This window comes from Stenella coeruleoalba, assembly GCF_951394435.1.
Source record: "Stenella coeruleoalba genome assembly, chromosome: 11".
Lineage (NCBI taxonomy): Eukaryota > Metazoa > Chordata > Mammalia > Artiodactyla > Delphinidae > Stenella > Stenella coeruleoalba.
In genome coordinates, this window is record NC_137157.1 from 61,264,499 (window position 1) to 61,284,983 (window position 20,485).

General features: G+C 56.7%; 1 protein-coding gene across 1 annotated transcript; it reads right to left on the bottom strand.

Annotated features, from left to right (window-relative positions):
• Window positions 1–5,083: 5,083 nt before the first annotated feature.
• On the bottom strand, window positions 5,084–19,973 carry ACVRL1 (activin A receptor like type 1). Its single transcript, XM_079938235.1, has 11 exons — window positions 19,938–19,973; window positions 19,264–19,455; window positions 14,674–14,742; window positions 13,878–14,129; window positions 13,480–13,691; window positions 13,128–13,227; window positions 12,609–12,755; window positions 12,042–12,317; window positions 11,253–11,450; window positions 8,580–8,710; window positions 5,084–7,367 (listed from the first exon to the last, which is right to left on the bottom strand). Exons 3-11 carry the CDS (start codon window positions 14,735–14,737, stop codon window positions 7,233–7,235), a joined length of 1,515 nt encoding a protein of 504 aa, XP_079794361.1. The 5' UTR covers window positions 14,738–14,742; window positions 19,264–19,455; window positions 19,938–19,973; the 3' UTR covers window positions 5,084–7,232.
• Window positions 19,974–20,485: the final 512 nt, after the last annotated feature.

Genomic DNA, 20,485 nt, shown 5'->3' on the forward strand with positions numbered 1-20,485 from the left:
TTCCAAAATGGGGGACTGGTTTAATTATAGTACATTCAAACAGCAGAATACCATGCTGTTGTTTAAAAGAAGAATTAGAGGAAGAAGAAGAAAGAGAAGAAGAGGAAGAAGGAGAAAAATGAAGAAAGAATCTTAAAGCTCTCTATCTGCTGATACGGAAAGATCTCCAAGATGTATTATTAAGTGAAAAAAGTAAGGTGTTGAATAGTGTGTACGTTACTTTTGTACAAAGATGGGGAAGGACAAGGATGCATATTCGAATTCACTTATATCCATACAAAGAAACTTTGAAGAGACAGAAGCATAAGAAACTAAGACCAGTAATTTATTTGGGGGTCAGGGAACACTGGCAGATGGGAGACAAGGATGGGAGGGAGAGATTTCACTGTCTGCCTTTTGACACTTCTGTTTTTGAATCATGCGACTATATGACCTATGCAAAAATTAACCTAAAATAAGGGAATATTGACTTAGCTCTTCATGAATTTATATTCTTCCATATAAAATTTAGAATACATTTATTGAATTACTAAAAAAAAAAATCCAAGTCTTGACTAGGATAAAACCCTCTGCTCCTCCCCTCAAGGGTCAGAAGTACACTGACAGCTTTGAGGGCCTGAAGCCAAGAGAAGGCCCTGGTCAGGTGGTAACCAGGACTGGAAACAGTTCCGAATTCAGGAGAAAGACCTCAAGTTGTAGATGGCTGTTGGTTTTCTTTTAAACCCTGGCCATTTAGAACCATCTATTCTGCTCCTTTATGTTTGCCTAACTGTTTTATTAAGGAATGATCTCTCCAGGGAAGAGGGGACAAGAAGTATCTAGTATAAATCTTTCAAATGACCCTGTCTGAACTTCTCTGGTGGCGCAGTGGTTAAGAATCCGCCTGCTCAATGCAGGAGACACAGGTTTGAGCCCTTGTTCGGGAAGATCCCACATGCCGCGGAGCAACTAAGCCCGTGGGCCACAACTACTGCGCCCATGTGCCACAACTACTGAAGCCCGGGCACCTAGAGCTCGTGCTCCACAACAAGAAAAGCCACCGCAATGAGAAGCCTGTGCACCGCAATGAAGAGTAGCCCCGGCTCACCACAACTAAAGCGCGTGCACAGCAACGAAGACCCAACGCAGCCAAAATAAATAAATAAATTAATTAAACAAAACAAAACAAAACAAAATACCCTGTCCATGATCCATGACTACTTGCACTAGTGAGGACAAAGCCTCGTCACCCACCTGGTGGCAGGTTATCTTAACTGCAGGCCGAGTGCTTGAGAAAAGGGCCTTTGTTGAGCTGAGCTTACAAAACCAAACCCAAGGGGCTTCCCTGGTGGTGCAGTGGTTGAGAGTCTGCCTGTCGATGCAGGGGACACGGGTTTGTGCCCTGGTCCAGGAAGATCCCACATGCCGCGGAGCAGCTGGGCCTATGAGCCATGGCCGCTGAGCCTGCGCATCCGGAGCCTGTGCTCCGCAACGGGAGAGGCCACAACAGTGAGAGGCCTGCGTACCGCAAAAAAAAAAACAACCAAACCCAAGAAGGGCAGTTGGACACGTTTTGCAAACTTGTTTGTTTTCTTTCCCTAAACATCAGTCCAGCTTCTTGTCCCAAAGGATCATAGACTCCAAATTAGTAGAATGAAAATTAATGAGATTTGCCAGTAATAAGCCCGAGACTAAAATGATGGAAAATCCACTAATTATAGACTATGCAGCCACCTAACCACGACTTGGATCCAGGCCTCTGGCGGGGAGGGAGGCGAAGGGAAGAGGGAAGGTCGTCGATGCAACCTGTGCCTCACAGTCCTTCCTTCCTGCTGCCACTGCCCTTTTCCTTGGACTTGGGGGCCTCGCAGCACCCAGAGTTTCCTGCCTCTGAACTCCTACCCACCTCCTGCCCCCAGGTCAACGAGGCCCTGCTTCTAAGGGCTCTGTAAGGCTAAATTCCTGGAAACTGCAAAATAGGGCCCATAGTGGAGGTGGGGGGTATGTTTTTGCCTCAGTTCTGGGAAGCAGTGGGGGAGGAGTGCAGGGAGAACGAAGAAGGGCAGAAAAGGCAGACAAAATGCCCATTATACCCAAGCCCTGTTAATTTCCTTTTTTCATCTCTTTATCAGTGTTTGTTGACTGAGCTTCTTATCAACAGGAAACGCCTGCCTAAGGGGATGAGGCAGGTCCAGGGGGACTGGACGCCAGGGGCCAGGAGCTCTGGGTGGTACCGGTGCTGCTCTCCAGCCTGACTGAGTGGCCTCATGATTCCCAGGACCCAGCAAGTCTCCCAGGCTCCTCACCTTGGCATCTGGTGAATCCTCAGGTCTCCATAGTGAGACACGACAGCAGACAGGCCCTGATGATCCCTTTGCCGGGGCTCCAACCCTAGCCTTCTGTGACCAAGGACAGGTCACCAAACGGCTCAAGCTGGGACATGAGAATTGTCCTTGCCCCTAAAACCCACCAGCCCCCCTCTTTTCTAACTGAGAGGCCAAGTGACCTGCCAAGGTCAACAGACGTCTTAGTAAGTCACCCTAACTGGCCCTTCTAGCATGTTTGCCTTTATCCCTCAGAGCATGGTGCCTATTCTGGGCATCCAGGCCTGGGACAATTAGGTGCTTGGCACAGACTTCTGAAGGAGAGGAGGGGACTCTAGCATTGATTGACCTCCTACTATGTGCCAGGTGCTTTAAAAACATTGATCATCAGTCTAGGATACCCGCCTCCCAGATGGGGCTCCCGGAAGAGGGACAGACTGAGGGTCAGATATCACAGGAGGCTAAAAGCAAGTCTTAGTGCTGAAAGTAAACGTCCAAGACGGATAGCTGGGCCAAGCCAGCTTTATGGTGGTCGAGAGGAACAGGTTTATCTAGATGTCTTCCGTCAAACTGGCAGAAGACTGAACCAACCATATGGGAACTGGCTGTTCTGGTAGAAGAGGCGGGAAAGGTTTGTGTACCACAGAATGTGGGCCACCTTGCTTCCCGTTCCTTGCCTCTGCCTGTCACTTGCCCCTGAGCAGCCCCACGCTGCTTTTGGTGGTGCTGGTGGTAGTAAAGGAAATGCCAGTGTGCCTCTTGCCCTGCCACCCCCCCCCCCCCGGCTTCCCGGACAAGCCTGCTCTGCCCCCCACCTCACCACTTGCTCCTGCAGTTGGGGATCTAGGTCAGTGAGAGTGGGTGGGTGAAAAAGAACAGAGAAGAGACTCATCCAGACGTGACACCCGCAGGGCAGCAGTGACAACACTTTAACCTGAAAGCTGCCTGAAAATAGACTGTGTGTCTATGACATTATGCAGATCATATGCAAAGACAAGAAGCCTTCTGTCTCTATTTCTAGCAATCTGAACGTGGCCCTGGTAGAAGCAGCTCGTTCCAAGAGTCGCCCACCCGGAGTGATGACTGCACAGTCAGCATCGGTCCCCGCCCTGGGAGACCGGACTCAGGACGTGCACCCCTCCGCTCCATCCCTAGGGCTGGATCTTCTAGGCATGGGGATTTGCCACTTCTTGGTCTGTTAATCTGGATGGAGAGACGCTCTAGAGGGAGAAGAGCCACCCTCTGAGGGTAGATGCGGGGCAGGACTGAGGGAGAATGGTGACTGGGAGAATAGGGAGAACTGGGTACCACAAGGCCTTGGCAGGGGAGGGCGTGGTCCTCAGCATCAAAGCTCACGCTCCAGGAACCAGCTTCACTCTCATTTGGGCGCGTTACACAGACACTCATCACCCCTCAGAGAGAATCCTTACCACACAAATGGTCCTCTCCCTCTTTATATAGATAAGGCAATTGGAGCCTGGGGTCCCCCAGGAAAGCAAGACAAAGCTGCGAAGAAGGTGATGGGTTTTCTTCTTTCAAAGGCAGGCAGGTTCCCTGAGGCTCTACATGGAGGCAGGGGCTTAGATGCCGCGACCTCCCACCGACTCTGGAGGGCAACGAGCCAATTCTTTTGCAGATCCCAGCCTGTCTTCTTGTGATTTCTTTTCCGTAATATTCCTACGGACCTTCTGCCCACACGCCAACCATAATGTGGACATCAGGGTGGGGATTTAAGGACCAGGGACTGGCAGGCACAGGAGGAAGGGAAAAGCTGCCTTTGCAGGACGCCAGGAACGCTCTTATTTCCCCAAAGTTGGTGTAAGAGGTCCTCTGGGAAGGAGGGTACTGTCTCTTGTGGAGGTCCATGGACATTGGCATCCACAGTCCTAGCCGGCTCCAGGCCTGAGGCCGCTTGGGGGCTGCTGGGAGGAGGGCAGGTCCTCGTGGTAAAACGAATTGGGATACCCCTTTTACCAAGGGTACCCCTTTCTGTGGCTCCCTAAGGGGGCCTCTACTGCAAAGGCACAGATCGTCTAGGCTGGGCGGTCAAATGGAAAAGCCACCTCTTGTCTTCTTTCAGTACCTGCCTCCCCCATGGTATGTCCCCGCCCTCAATTTCCCGTGGGAAGAGGGAAGGGTGCTGTCTGAGCCCGCCCAGGACGCCAAGGTGGGATCCCGAGGATGGCGGTCGCCTTCTCATTCTGAGGATGAAGACTGACTCCAGGCAAGGCGGGGGCCCCATCTGAGGAGGGGATTGAGAACAGGGAATTAAGGCGGGCGCGTCCAAGCTGCCTCTGAGTGAGGACGCAGCTCCTTTCTAGATGTGGTTTTCGGGGGACAGTCCCTACAGAACAGAAGCATAGGGAAGCTCACGCACGCGGGCGCCGGGTGGGGAGCTCCTGGGCGGGTAAAAACAGGCGATCCCCGCGCGGGGGCGGGGCGGGGCGGGAGGCGGCCGCTGGGTAGCCCTTCGGCCAGCAGAGGGCGATGCGGAGGCGCCGCGAGCAGGCTACTCCCAGCCGGCGGTGGGAACTGAGATTTGGCTCCAAGCGGGGGCTTGCGCCAGCTGTGACTTGTCTCTCACGGGCAAAGCCCGGGCAGGATACCCTGGGACCCTCTGCTTCCCCGTCCCCTCTGGTTCCCTCTGCGATGGGCCACTGCAGAGGCACCGGCCTGCGAAGACTCAGCAGGAGCTCCGGACCTTCAACCATGCTTTATTGAGGACCTACTGTGTGCTAAGCACGAGCTAAATGCTCCCACGAAGAGTATCTCCAGGTTAAGAGACTGTAATTTCGGCCTTGGAACACCGTCCTGAACTCAGAAGCATTATGCAGACCGCTCTCACCAATGCCTCCTCCTCTCCCTGGCCACAGCTGTACTCCCAACCCCGGCCGCTTCCCTCAACCCTCCCCCATCACTCCACCTCTTGCCTCAGACCTTCTCCTCTTAGGGATTTTCCAGCCTTTGGTGAGCTGCTGCCTTCAGTTTCTGGCTGTGGAGTCTCAGGAGACTTTTAACCCCCAAATCCAGTGGAGATAAAACCCTTGAGGAGTGTCCTGATTCCTGGGCTAGGTGGGTTCCAGTGACCAGAAGACGTGACACTATCGGGAAGCAGAGTGACCCACGACGACGTGGGAACGTGGCAGGTCCATGTAGCTTTCTGTTTCACCCAGTTTCACTTCCTGGTTCTCCTCCGGGCCTTGCACAATGCTGGGAGGCAGCCTGGGAAGGTGCCTCTCTGACGGTGGAAGGAAGAAACACTCGAGAAGCCGAGAAGCCGGCCAGGGAGGCTGTGCTGGGGCGTTTCCAGCAGGAGGGGAAGGAGGCTGTGTTTCCTTAATCTCCTGTGGACAACTGAGGGTCCTTCTCCACCCTGTCCCAGGCTGAGGGCTGTGAGGCCAGGTCTTCCCAAGCTTGGGGCTGTCATGTCCCTAGCCTGAGCTCTGTTCCCCACCAACACTCAGGCCCCACCTCCAGCCCCATCACCCTCCAGCCCATCTACCCGCCTAGGATTCAGGGTAACCTCCTCAGCGCATGGACATACACCCTCGATACTTCCAAACGCTGAACTTTCCATGTGTTTCTCTCCAGCCACCAGGTTCTTCCTAGACACACACTCTCTGGGGCCCAGCCAAGGGTGTGGGCCTGGGCCAGGGGCCAGTGGGGAGCAGGAACCTGGGTGCTGCAGGCTTGCTGGCTGGAGCCAGATTTCTTCTGAGCCTTGAGGCCCTGCAGGAAGCTGGCCCCTGGCCCCTCTCAGCCCTGGGCAGAGAAGGCGAAGCTATAGAGCAGGCGAGGGGCTGGCTTGCCTGCCAGAAGGCCCAGGGCTGTGTGAGCCCAAGGATGGCCACAGGCATGGGTTACGGCCGGAACTGGAGCTCGTGGAATTAAACTAGGAGGCATTTCAGACACCCTTGGCCTCAGCTAAAGTTATTTTCAAATCTCCATCTTGAGGCAAATTGCCAGGGGCTGGGGCACAATGAGTACAAGGGACTGATGAACTGAGTTCTGACACAGGCTAAACATTTCAAAGAACTTTAGAGCTGAAAAACACCTCAAAAGACATCAGGACCAAATCTTCATCTACAAATCTTTCAATATGTAGATAAAGAAACAAACAGCGAAGCCCTCCTTCTTGTCCTGTAGAGCAAGCACCCGGACCAGACCCTGGGTCTCCTGACTCCCAGCTGAGCCCTTCCCCGGCAGCCAGTTTATTCTGAAAGTCCTGGGCCTTGCCCATCTGACCTGCCACCTCTCCACTGGCCTATGACTCTGCCACGCCCGCAGCAAGACTCCTTGGGTTTAACGCCACAGTAAGTCAGCTAGGACCCAGGATCGGGTCCCCCGCTCTCTCGGGCAGCTAGCATTCAGCTAGCAGGGGTCTTGTCTAGGAGATAGAGGCCCAAGGCGGCCTGGAGCTGAGATACAAACCCACGGAGAAAAACCCATGGGCCTGGGTGTCTGGGGCTTGGGACAGAGGCTAAAGCCTGGCAGGGCAGGGTGTCTACTGAAGGCTGGACGGCGCCCTGTGCCACCCTGGCAGCTCCGGTGGGGCAGTGGGGTTGACTGACAGCAGGGGGTAAAGTGCAGGCCACCCTGGCTCTGAGGCCTCTTTTGCATCAGGTCCTGGGGGTGGTAGGGGGGTGCACCCAGGGTGTGGGAGGCGGGGGGGTGGGGGGTAACCCGGCGTCAGGGAGCCTGCTGCTTTGAGCAGGCCAGACGGCGCGCGGCGGGTGCGGGGATCGGGTTTCAGCCCAGCTGTATTTTTGGCTGGATGGGCTGGGGGCCGAGTTGGGCAGGCACAGCTGCCCACAGAGGGGCACTCCCCTCCCCAGCACACACACTCACAGAACCTCTACCCAGACAGGCCACCATCCACTGCCACCACACACACTGCAGGCAGAGGGGAGTCAGGCTTCAGGCCTGTGGCTAGGGAATCCCCTTGGGCCTCTGGAGACCGTTGCTGAGCTTCTGCAGTGTCTTCTTGATCCGCAGCGCGGTGAGGCGGGCAGAGGGGTTTGGGTACCAGCACTCCCGCATCATCTGAGCCAGGCCTGAGAGGACCTGGGGGGAGGGAGAGCGAAGCAGAGGAGAGAAAGCAGAGACACGGGTCAGGGAAGGTGGAAAGGAAGAGGCGAGGAGGATGCCCAGTGGTGGGGAGACACGAGCAGAACAGAAAGGATGAGAAGACGGAAACCAGAGTGTCGAAAAGGAGGGGGAGAGAAGGGACAGAAGTGGTGGGAAGAGGGAGCGTGGCGGGAACCAGGCAAGGATGAGGAAGAAAGATAAACATGGAAGACGAAGGGAGTGGAGTGAGTAGGGGATGGAGAGAGGCAGGCAGGACGGAAAGAGAGATGTAACTCAGATCTTCAGGGACACCCTTCGGTGAGTACACCCCACCCTCACCTCCACCAAGATCCAGGAAAGGGGAGATCTGCAGGCCTCGGGGCTCCCACGTGCCTATCTGCAGCGGAACCCCAGTGTAGAGGGCAGTGGCTCCCAGCACCTCCACCAGCCCTGGCTGCGTCCTCAAAATGCATGTGTCTAGGGAGGAACCTATCCCAGGAGTCTCAGCGGTCCCAGAGTGAGCCAGCCTCACTCCACCTCAGAGCTCGAGCCGGTTCCCGAGCCAGAGCGTATGTGTGTGCGCACAGGAGTGCATATGAGCGGCTTTTCGTGGCTCTGTATGTTGTGCAGAAATATACACATGTCTGTGTATACATACATGTATACACATGTGTACGTGGATTAATTCTTTCCATAAACATTTACTGAGTACCTACTGTGTGCCAGGCACTGTGACAGGTTAACAGGGAGATAAGGGTCAGCAAAGGAGACATGCTTTTCCTCTTCATGGGGTCAACAGTCTGGCATATACGTGCATGTGTGTGTACCTGTGAGCGTGTGTTTGTGTAGCAGCGCGTGCATGCCCCTGTGTGTCTATATACACGTATGCATGTGTCCTGTGTAAGTATATGGAGTGTTCTGAGAAAGAACAAAAATGAGTAACAACAACAAAAACTTCGTGGCAGGAAATGCAGCAGAGAGCCTCTGACTTTTAAGGCGAGGTGAAGGGTTCTGGTTACCAGAATAACCACAGGGTCCCGGAGGTCCACAGGCAGGGACGTGGGAGGGAGTACCCAGAGAAGCGCCCTGGAATCTGTCCCCCAGAATCTATCCAGGTGAAGCAGAGGCCAGACACAAGTTCCTGGGCTCAGAAACCCCAGCTGTGAGCCACCACCCCACGCCATCCCAGCCCCACCAGAGGGGCCTTACCGGGTCTGCAGCCAGCCGGTTGGGGATAGTGGGGGTCTGCTGGTCAACACACACCACCTTCTTCATGTCCTCAAAGCTGGGGTCATTGGGCACCACATCATAGAAGGGGGGCCTGTAGTCCTCCACGATGCCTAGGGATGGAGGGCAATGGGACGGTCACTTGGGACCTCAAGGAGGCCCAATACCACCCAGAGGACAGCCTTGCCCACCCTCTGTCCCAGGGTCCAGGAAACCAGTTGCCTGGCCTTGCTACCCCTGAGAGAGACACCAGAATATAATAAATATATTTATAAATAATAATAATTACTGCCATTTATTTTACATCTACCATATATGCCAGGCATCGTGCCATAAACACTTTACATGTATTATCTTGTTGGTCTTCACAGCAACCCAAAGACCCATTTTACAGATGAAGAAACTGATGCTCAGAGAAGTTGAGCCCACGGTTACACAGCTAGTAATGGCAGAGCCAAGACTTAAACTCATTGTATTCCTAGGCCAGATCTTGTTCCAGTCTTTCCACAGCTGCCTCCCACCCAGGGCCTGGGTACTGCTCCCAGGCCCCAACTATCACAGATGCCCCCAAATACCTAATGTTCACTGAGCACTTACTATGTGCCAGGCACTGTCCTAACTGCATGGCATTAAATCCTCACAACAACTCTATGAGGTAAGCAATACTATTAGCTCCACTTTATAAAAGCAATGAAATTCAGGCCAGAGGAGTTAAGAAACTTGTCTAAAATCACACAGGTAGTAAGTGACAGAGTTAGGATTTAAGCCCAGAAAGTCTAACCAAAGGCAATGCTCTTGACCTCCAAGCTACACTTAAGGAAGGGAGGCTGGCTGACTGCTGGATGAGGATGTGGAATGAGGGAAAGGGGGAGAAAACACATCTCCTAAGAGAAAGAGATTTTCACCCAGGTCCAGATCACATCCATCCACTCCCAGGGGTGGCACAGGCCTCTGCTGACCCCTTCAGCCAGCAGCGCCCCCTCCCCTCGTCATCTGAAGTACGTGGTCCTTAGCAGTTTTCAGAAGATGATGCCTGTGGAGCTGCAGGCGCTGGGGCAGAAGAGGCCAGACCCCAGAAGAGCGCCCCAGGCCACACCCTGCTTCCAGCCCCCCCGCTGGGAGCCGCGGCCACACAGCACAGCCGCAACCTCGGTAGGGCCCACGCCAGCTGTGCTCCCCGTGGCGGGCTTCCAGGCCAGCCCCTGTGCTGCTCGAGCCCTAATCAGTGCTGCACAGAGGCCTGAGCGTGTCTAATGGGCCTTTAATCAGCGCCGGGGCTGACACCAGATTACAGTGTTTATAATGCGCCACGAATCTGTGTGGGGCTGACAGAGCTTCCCTCCGCTCCAGGAGTCGGCCATCGTCCTCCCCCTCAGCTCAGGCTGGTCCAGCCTCCCTTTCCTGCCTGAAGCCTGGTCCAAGGGGCTTCGGCTCCTTCCAGGTGCCCCCTTCCCCAGCCCCAGCCTCTAGAGCTCATGTCTGAAGGGGCAGGGACCTGAGCCCATCCAGAGGGTGGTCCCCAACCTGTCAGGATTCCCAGCAGCCTCTCCCCATGGACAGCCTCCACAAAGACTGATCACCTCCCCACCTGGTCCAGACTATCACCCAACACCCATCCACCCCAGGGCTGGGAGGGCACCAGCCACAGGGCGGCCCCCTCTATGGGGCCATCAGGAACGAGGTCCCCCGCCTGCTCTCAGCCCCTCCAAATCTGAGTCCCCTGTGGCACCCATGGTAATAAAGAGGCAGCAGGGAATTCCCTGGCAGTCCAGTGATTAAGACTCTACACTCCCAATGCAGGGGACACGGGTTCGATCCCTGGTCGGGGAACTAAGATCCCGCATGCTGCACGGCTTGGCTAATAATAATAATAAGGCAGTAATAAGCAGGCACTGCAAGCGCTACTATATCCCGCGTTTTTGCGGTCAAAGAAACCAAGGACCGGAGAGGTAGAAAAAGCACGGTAATAAAGAGCACTGAGCCCCCAGAGTCAGATTGCCTGGTTTCAGACCCCAGTGCTGCCTCTAGACAGCTGTGATTCTGTGCCTCAATCCCCTCATCTGTAAAATGGGGATGATACTGTGTCACGCATGCGTCATTACAACAGTAATTGCCACTAATATTTACTGAGCTACAGAACAGCTCCAGATGCTGCCCTGAATACCCTATTCGGATTATCTCAACAACTAGAAGTTACGTTATTCTCATCTTACAAATGAGGAAACTGAGGCACAGGAAGGTTAAGTACCTTGCACACGGCAAAATCGGGAACTGAACTCAGGCAGTCTGATTCCCAGCCCACGCTCTTAACCACTAAGCAATACCACCTCCCTGCCAACAAAGAACGATTCAATAAGATAATACGTGTATACAGCGTGGCATCTGGCACAGATTGAAACTCAATAAATGTTAGCTGCTCTTAATACTTTTGTTATTGTCACTTACCCAAGATTTCACAGCCAGAATCGGACTCAGATGAACCTTAAAAGGTCACTCAGCTGGACCAGCTGGTGAGTGGCAGTAAAGGGAATATGGGAGGTCTGACCACAGCCTCTCAGGCCATGGGCACCAGCCGCGGCAGGAAGTCCCATCTCCTGCCTGTCTATCCACCCACCCTATTCCCCTTTCCCTATCCTGTGCAGGGGGGAGCCTCACCATTGACAATGGTCCGGCGGGCGATTTCCCACAGCACCAGGCCAAAGGCCCAGATGTCCGTCCACTTGTAGGACTCGAAGCAGTCGGTTCGGATCTGCTCTTCCAGCACCTCGGGGGCCATGTACCTCTTGGTGCCCACGCGCGGGTTGTTGCCGATGTCCAGGTAGTCGCTACCCTGGGAGTGCATTACAGCCAGGCCTGTGGGTACCGGGCCTGTCACTCCTGCCACTCATCCCAGCCCACAGACAGGGTGGCCCCTGGGAGGCTGGGGTCCGGGGGTGAGGTGGGATGGAGAGAGATGGTAGGACGTAAGAGGGGCCGGCACATGGAGACCCGCCCTGAGGTGGGCTGGCAGACAGCAGCCACGGGGAGAATAACTGTCCCAGTTACACTGTGCTTGTGTGGTGCCCTCTAGGTGCAAGAACCCAGCGAGGTGTGAGTAGGGGAGGCAGGCATTATGATGCCCACTGCACGGAGCTGAACCCCAAGGCCTGGTGACGGGGAGCGATGTAGTCAGCGAAGCCAGGACGAGAACCCAGGTTGCTGGCTCCCTGCCCCTTTCTCCTAACTCCTGGAGCTCGGCTGGTGTGGGCTTGAAAAGAACGTTAAGGCAACCTGTGAGGCTCTTGGAGAGGTGAGATGAGACCAAACACGCGTCTGTAAGTTTTAAAGCGCCAATCAGTGTCCTCACCGACGCAAGGCATCCAAACCAGCAAAGGCAGTACCGCGTGGAAGGGGAGGAGCTCACGGACCCCGCCCCCCGTGAAGGGCCCGCCCCTCCCCGCTCACCCAGGTCCGCGATGCAGCACTGCAGGTTGCTCTTGACCAGCACGTTGCGGCTCTTGAGGTCGCGGTGGGCGATGGCCGGCTTGCCCTGCGTGCCGAAGATCTCCACGTGCAGGTGCGCCAGGCCGCAGGCCGCGGACACGGCTAGCCTCAGGGCCAGCTGGGGCTCCAGCGTCTGCCTCTGCAGAAAGTCGTAGAGCGAGCCATGCTCGTGGTAGTGCGTGATAAGCCACAGCTGCGTGCTTGAGTTGCGGGAAGTCATGTCCGAGGCGATAAAGCCTGTGGGCGGAGGGTCAGGTGGCTCACCAAGGGTCTAGGGATGAAGGAGGCTCGACGGGTCAGGGTCAGGGCTGGGGACAGAGGATGCACTAGGTCAGGGCAAAGCTGGGGCTGGGGTGGAGGCTCGTCTGGCTTAGGTCAGAGAGGAAGCTGGAATCAGAGGGCTGAGGAAGCTGAGGGCCGGCTGGGAGTCCTTCAGGGTTAGGTCAGTGTCCAGAGGCGAGGTGGCGGTCCAGCCCTGAGTGCGGGGGGATGAGAGCCGGGGGCCTGGCACCGCACCCTCCCGCTTGCCTAGGATGTTGTCGTGTCTGAGCAGCACCGTGTTGTAGATCTCAGTCTCCCGGAACCAGGACTGTTCATCCCTCGAGGAGAAGATCTTGACGGCCACACTCTCACCGTGCCACAGGCCCCGCCATACCTCGCCATAGCGGCCCTTTCCTGATCCGACGGCCAGAGAGGAAGGAGGGGGTCACATACTGGACACACAGAGCCCGTGGGCACAGTAATCCCCAGAAGAGTCCCCATCGTTATGCTGCACCGACTTCATCTGCAGAACCTCTGATGATTATGTTTTAACTTAATCCAGACCCAAAGGCAGCCGGCAGGCCAACCCCATTGCCTCTTGCTCCAGCCCAGCTCCTGCAGAAGGGTCTGGCACTGACCCATCTCCAACGCCCTCCCTGGCCAGCAGCATTCCCATTCGGAGCCAGGCCTGGCCCCACCTGTGACGCCGGAGGCCAAGAGCTCCCTCACCCCTCCAAGCTCATGGGAGCTCTTGGTCCCCATCCCCCCGGCTCACCCACTGCTCACCCACACACTCCACCAGAGCCACCTGCCGCGCCACTGTCCTCTGCACCAGGAAGGGGAGCCCTGAGCCGCTGCCGGTGGTGCAGTCACTGTCCAGGAGGTCCTGGGAGTACCGAGAGGCCACTGAGGGGCAGCCACGACCCGCCCAACCCGTTTCTCCCTCCTCGACCCCGGCCCCACTGCTGTGTCTCTCCAGGCTTCTCACTCACCAACCCCTCCCGTCCAGCACCCAGTCAAATCTCTGAGTGCCCGCCCTTGTGCTCTTCTCGGCTACCTGCCACTCTGGGTCCCCTCTGGCTCTGTGCCTCCTGTCTACTCTCACCACCCTGTGTCCCCGGTTCTCCCAGTCCCATACCCCCAGCATGCTGTCCCCCTGCTCGGATGCCTTCAGGATGAGGCTGGACTCGCCCAGCTCGCTGTTCAGGCTCCGCTGCTTCTCCTGCCTCCGCCGGACATGCCACAGGCCCAGGGCACCCAGAGCCACTAGGACCAGCAAGGCCAGCACAGGGCCCAGGATGAGAGGCAGCTGGCCATCTTCTTGCGGCGGCTCTGGCGGAGTCTGGGTGGCTGGCACAGGAGGGACACTGAGACCCAGCTTCCACCAGGCCAGACGCCCCCCACCTTGCCACTCTGCCAGTCAGATCCCAGGGTCCTGCCTCCCCCGCCCTCCAGGCCAGAGCAGGAGAGGCAAGCAGGGCGGGGAGGGCAGAGTCTGAGAAGACAGGGAGGGGTTGCTGGAGCAGCTGGACGTACCCTCCAGCACCAGGGACACGTTGTGGTTGCAGAAGGGGCTGTAGCAGCAGTAGTGGTTGAAGAACTCGGTGGGCCGCCCCTTGCAGAGCTCCTGGTTCAGGTTCCCGCAGCCCCGATGTTCCTGGAGGTGTGTGCCCTCCTCCCGCACCAGCACTACTGTGCACCAGGCCCCCTGGCAGGTAGGCCCTTTGCAGTGTGGGTTCTCACACGTGCAGGTCACCAGCGGGCCCCGAGAGGGCTTCACGGGGTCGCCTGGGAGACACACTGGAAGCTCAGCTGCTCTGGGCCCAACTCCCCAGAATGAGCCTAATACCCAGGTCTGCCCCCTGCACCCCCCCCACCCCGGCTTCTGAGCTCTCAAATCTTTGAGACCTGGTCCTTCAGTTCCATCCTCAGATTATCCTTCCCTCCAGTGACTTATCCCTGCCAGGGGCAGCTGCCACCAGGAGAACCAGGCTTCTGTCCCTTCCCTGATCCTAGGACCTCCCCTCCCAGTTCCAGGCCCAGCCCAGCCCCCAGCCCCAACTCTGAGGGCTCTCCCAGGCCCGCACCCCCAGATAGAGGTCCCGCCCTGGAGTCTGACAGAGCAGCAGTCTGCGGGTTTGGGTCAGGAGGACAGCACGGGAGGGTTGGGGTAGCCGGGAGCTTAGGCTCACTGAGCCCGTCTCCCACCCTCCAGCCAAGATCCTAAGTCCCCCTCCTCCCCAGCTCCTCAAGTTCAGCCCGACAAGAGCTGAGCCCAGGTAGCCCTTTCTCCACCCAGGCCCCTGTTCCATACTCGCTCCCCAGTACTCACCCTGGGTCAGGCCCAAGGCCGTCAGTAGCATCAGAAGGGTTCTCCTGGGAGGGTCCAAGGTCATGGTCCCTGGAGAGGAGAAGGGGTGCAATAACATCTATGAAATGTGATCCCTTCAGTGTTTTTAGCCACTGACCGTGGGTCCCTCCCACCCAGAGGAAATCACTGGGAGTTTTTTTGTGGGGGGGGCAGGGAGGCCTCCTCCCTCCTCCCTGTGTCTGGCTTTGGGGAGGGGCCTGCAGGGGAAGTCCTGGTTCACTTCCCCATGGAAACCATCCTGTTAGGGGTAAAGGGTGGGGAGCCATGTTTAAGTGACTGAGAGCCCGGGGGACTCCCAGCTCTCCTGCTGCTGAGTGCAGACTGGAGGGTGCAGAGGGCGGAAGGAGACTACGGGACTAGGGTAGAAGGGGCATCTCTTCAGCGGTACCACCACCCTCTGTCCCCTGCCCCCTTGCCCACCCCTTCCCAGCCTCCACCCCTGCCCACCCCTTTCCCAGTGCCCCCGCCCCCCCGGCCTGGCTGCCTCAAACATAAACAGTCTCCTGTCTTCACTTCCTGCCATTCAGGGTCCCGCCAAGCTGGGAACAGGAATCAAGATTGTTTAGATTGGGGTCTGGATAGAACAGGCAGGAGTCACGCACGAGCAGGGAGCAGGACATATTCTCAGGGCAGGCTGGAGTGGCCACAGGGTCTGCAGGGGCCGCCCGGGGCTGGGGCACCCCCACGATGGAGTCCTAGGAGCAAACCTTGTGAATCACGAAGCCCAGCTCCTATTTTAGAGAAGATGGGGATTAAGGCTCAGTCAGGAGAGGAGGCTTGTGCAAGGTCAGGCAGGATTCAGTGGCAATACCGGGAGTACCACCCAGGTGTCCAGACCCCCAGTCCAGTGTCTTTCTACTCCATATCGCAATCCAGGGTGGCAGCCCACGTCTGAGCCCTCAGGGTTGTAACAACCATACAAAGCTTGGACAGTGCTGGGCTGTGCCAGGTGTGAAGGAACCTCTCTGCACCCTCATCAGAGTATAAGACGCCCTCTCTGAGCCACTCCCCGGCCCCCTTCTCTCTCCTTGCCGTCCTGGGAAAGAGTGGGGGTAGGGCCAGTGATGTCGAAGGGAAGTGAAACATACTTAGATGTTGAATGTTTGACCTTCTGTGGCTGGTTGAACTCTTCCAGAAGTTTGGTGGAGAGCACTAGGGGAGTAATTCTGACCTATAACAGTCCCCATCTCAGCTCCCAAACTATCCAGTGCTTCAGAAGCCACGCCCTTCTTCATTTCTCCGAGGTTTAGAATGAGAAGATTAGGGCTGAGGCTGCAGCAAGAAGGACTGAGGTCAGACAGCAAGAAGGACTTTCTGAATGGTGGAGAGTATGCAGGTGTGTGCCTGGGGACTGGATCCCCAGGTAGGGGCAGCTGCCACGAGGGAGGGGGAGTGTCTTCTGGCATAACATGGTAAGGCTGGTAGGGCTGGGCATATGGCCACATAGGCTGCAGAAGGCCCCTAGTCTAAGAACGATGCCAGATGAAGATCCATGATGCTGAGGTTCTGAGGGCAGGATGACTCGTGGGGGGATGAGGGGGGCGCTTCGTGGGCCTCTCTGGCTGGTGGCAGCTCTGGCCTTCCTGCCTGGGCTTCCTCTGCCCCAGAGGCCCAGGGCTGGGGGAGGAAACGGAGCCCTGGGCTGCTGCAGCTGTGTCCCCAGCCTCTGCCTGACCTCCTGCCTCTTGCCCCTCCCAGAAGGCAGTGGGGAGCCTGGCAAGCCCTCTACAGTGGGACTGGTGGCTGGAGAGGGAGCCCCAGACAAGCTGAATTTGCCCACTGGGGTAAGGGCGAGAATCCATCCTTGGCAGTCTTTGCCCAGAGAGCAGCTAGGGAGAGCGTATGCAGCAAGAAGCAAAAGGGGGTAACAATAGGATGACAGCCGGCAGCCTTCTAGAACCCTCTACCCATGCTGTCACCTCTCTGTGCTCCAGCGCACCCTCTCACCTACACAATTCCTCAGCAGAAGCACCTGAAGTGCTTCATTAGAAATGCACGTTCTTTGGTCTCACCCCCACTCCAGATTCTGATTTAGTCCATTGGGACCAGTAAGAAACACGCATTTTAGAAAACGTCCCCAGGTAATTCTGATCAGTTTGTGTGGGTACCACACTTTGAGAAGTGGGTCCTACACAATGCTGACTGGTCCCCGTGCTTTCATTTCACTGGGCAGGACCCCGCTGGGTGAGTGGGAGTGGAGCACAGGGGGCAGGGACTCTAATTCCTACCCAGGGACCTCTCCCCGCTTCTACTGGAGAAGGGACAGACAAGGCTAAACACTGAAACCAGGGACTCAGAGACACGGCAGAGGGAGGGCAGGGCGCGGGCTTTGTTCAGGACATGTCCAGCCTCTGGGGCCCAGGAACAGTGCAGGGAGGGCTTGGTAGCATTTGCAGAATCCGCCTCTGGTCTAATCCTGGGAATGTAGTGGAGGCAAACTGCGACTGTCCAATTTCTAACCGGGCCTGGCGTGAGATTAGGTACAAGAGGGTGCTGAGTCCAGACCAGTCCCAACTCCGAGCTGACCCTGGCTGATTCGCCCTGAGACCTGACTCTACCACAGACAGACTCCTGGGGACTGGTGGACTCCTTTCATGTCTAACAAAACTTCTTGAAAGATCTCCTGCTGACTGAAGCAACACAGTTGTAAGCCAGAAATCACAAATGCTAAACTAATTTCAAATATTAACTCACCACTGTGAAATTCTTAGTAATAAGAGTTAACCTCCTCTGAGTAATACTTATGTGCTAAGTACCGAACTTTGACGGCTGATCTCATTTAGTCCTCACGACAATCCAATAGGGAAACGGAAGCTCAGGGATGTCAGGTTTCTTGCCCAGAATCACCAGGTATGTCTTGATCAGCTTAAATTGCTGGTAAGAAATCCTCACTTGGTCATTTTATTTCTGCTGTTGTTTGGTGTTAGGTAGGTCCCTCAAAAGAGGAAAAAGAGCAAGCGGGGGTTGCATGAACAGACTGCAACTGTCATCACCTGCTGCCCAAATGCGGGTTTGTTTAGAAATCATCTGTTTGCTGTAGGCTTAGCCCTAGTTGGGGAGAAGCAGAGTAGAGGTGTGCTCAGAAGGTGGATGTCAATCCCTTTCTCCCCAGCACACCTGAAGGATTGATATAACCGGCTCCCAGCAGCAGCAGTGGCTCAGCACAGCAGGGACTGTCATGGGGCTGGAAGCGCCTTGCTCTGCACGTCGGCAGAGGACCATACGGCAGAGGACCAGGCTGAGCTGCTCATCCTGGGTTGCCCCTCAACTGCCACAAAGCACTTTCATCCGCATCACTTCACAGCGCTGGGTTGTAGCATCAAGTCTGGATTTTAGGATCTCAGACAGAATGCAAACGCGGCACAGTACAGCACAGAGGCCAGGCTGTGGTCTCTGGATCATGTAGACCCGGATTCAAATCCTGCTTTTACCACTTAGGGCTATGAGATTTGGGGCAAGTTACTTGAACTTTCTGAGGCTTCGGCTCCCCTATGAAAAATGGGGAATAATAATAGTGCTCATTTCATAGGTATAATGTAGTAACATTATTTAGCAGAGTACTAAGTGGTACACAGTAAGCACTTAATAAATGTTACTAAACACCCAACCATCCATGGAGCTTTGGACAAGTGATTCAAATCTGAATCTCTTTCCTCTTCTGTAGGATGGACATAATAACACCTCTTCTGCTAGGTTGTGGCCAGGATTACATGACAAAAATGCATCTAAGTGTCTACACAGTAGTACTCAATAAATGGTAGCTATTTTTAACCACCTGATCAGATGAGAGGACAGGTACCAGGCCAAACAAACAGTAAGGGGTAAGAGATGTCGGACAGACCCTGACTCAGCCAGAAGCTGCCCATATAGAGAGGGTGAGAGCTACCGTCCACTCTGCCCCTGTCCTTAGAGAAGAAAAGAGGGGGTGGGTGGCCAGCCTTGGGATGGTCATAACAGCACTGGTCTCCAGACTGACCTCCAGGGCAGACTGAAAGCCTGGGGTCCCAGGCTGGAGGGAGACTGGGATCCCCTCTGACCTGGATCCTGAAGGAAGTCCGTGCATTGGGGATTATCTGACCACACAGGGTTGGAACTGAGGTTTGGAGGAGGGAGTTGTAGTGTCAGATTCCTTTGGCAAGAGCGGCCAGGACTGGTCTGGGAAAGATGGGCTCAACAGTGCTGGGAGTAGACACCCACCCCCAGGTCAATCCAGGTTCCTGGAAGGACATGTGACCCCCTTCTCTGTAAATGAAGGAGGGCAGGGATCCTTCCGCCCATTTTATGGATGAGGATGAGAGAAGCTAAGTGACGGGCCCCAGGAGCAAAGTTTTCTGATTCCCAGTGCGGGTTCGGTCCAGCCCCCTCCAGTCTTAGGTGGGGTGATGGGCAGATGTTGGTGGAGGGCGAGGGGCGGCTTGCACTACGAGGAACTGGGACTGACCCTACAGCGACCTCTCTGAGGGTCTCTCTGGGATATGCCATGGGGAGGGCCCACTGGGGTTGGGGTCAGCCGCCCCCCCGCAACGGCCCGGCCCGCGGACCTCGACTCACCTCTGGGCCTGCCCTGCGGGCAGCGCGGCGCGAGCGTGCAGCAGGCGGCCTCCTCCCCTCCCCGGCGGCGGCCGCGGTCGCACGACGGGCGCTGGACAGAGGGCCAGGGTCTGGGGTCCGGGCGCGGCCCCGGGCAGGGCTGGGGCCGGGGAGGGGCTGGCTCGGCGCGGCTGGCGCGGCGGCCTCCCGGGACTGGGAAAGGGGCCGGAGCAAAAATGTTTCTTATTCCAGCGTCTTCCTGCCTGGCCCGGCTCCACCACTCCCTCCTAATAAACCGTTTCCTATTGCCCAGCTAGCCGACGGCCGCCCGCTCGACCCTCGCCAGGGCTCAGGGCCGGACCCTCCCCTGCGCGGCTGCAGATCCCGAGGGCGGCATCCCCCTCGGCTGCCCCCGCCCGGGATCAAGGCCGCGCTCCCGCCCCCAGCCTCCCACATCCGCCTCCCCGAGGGGGCGGGCCTTGGCTTTGGGCCGCGGGGGTCTCGCGGGGTTCAGGCCCAGAGCCGTGGGAGCCAGTGCTGGGACGCTAGGCACCGTACGAGGGCCGGCCGGGGGAGGGGTGGAGGTGGAGGTGCCCCTCCCCGCTCAGAGCCGCTGAGGGGCGGCCTGGAATCCTGGACGGGTAGGGGGCACCGAGGGAACGACATGCGGGGAGGGCAGAATGGAGAGAAATTACCTGTCTTCTCACCCAAAACTCCAGCTCCTCCTTCTAGAAGGCTCAGAAGCAAGGGCAGACTTTGGGGCTGGCTGGGTGCGAAATATTTTGGCTCCGCCCGCCCCCCCCTCGGGGATTCCCCCCTCTGTCCAAATCCTTCAGCCTCCTCCCTCGTCCCCTTCGCCCCCCTCCGCAGCCTCTCACTACTCAGCGCTCAGCGCAGGGTAAACAGGCCCAGATGGGGCAGCTCTGAGTCAGGGGTGACAGTGGGATGGCTTTTCTGCACCACGGGCGGTCAGAATGGAGGGAGAGGCTGGGAACTGCCGTGGACTGCCCCCTTCGAGGCCGCCCCTCACCCCACCAAGTGGAGCTTTAGAGCTGGGGACGGGGATCCTCCCTCAGGACACTGCTGGGACAAGGCGGACAAGGTGCTTTGGGGAGGGGAGCAGAATGGCTTCTCCTGGAGAGAGAAGCAAACCCTTCCTCCTCATGCCCTTGCCTGGGCTCAGAACAGTGACCTTGTTGTCTTGCTTTGCTCCAACCACTGTGAGCACCCTGAAGGCAGGACT

Excerpts from the sequence above, each read along its gene's own strand:
- ACVRL1 (XM_079938235.1), bottom strand. The coding sequence starts at position 14,737 with ATGACCTTGGACCCTCCCAGGAGAACCCTTCTGATGCTACTGACGGCC. Across the intron at positions 14,130-14,673 it reads GGCCTTGGGCCTGACCCAGG|GCGACCCCGTGAAGCCCTCT; the intron begins GTGAGTACTGGG and ends TGTGTCTCCCAG. Across the intron at positions 12,756-13,127 it reads GGCTCTGGTGGAGTGTGTGG|GAAAGGGCCGCTATGGCGAG; the intron begins GTGAGCAGTGGG and ends CCGTCGGATCAG.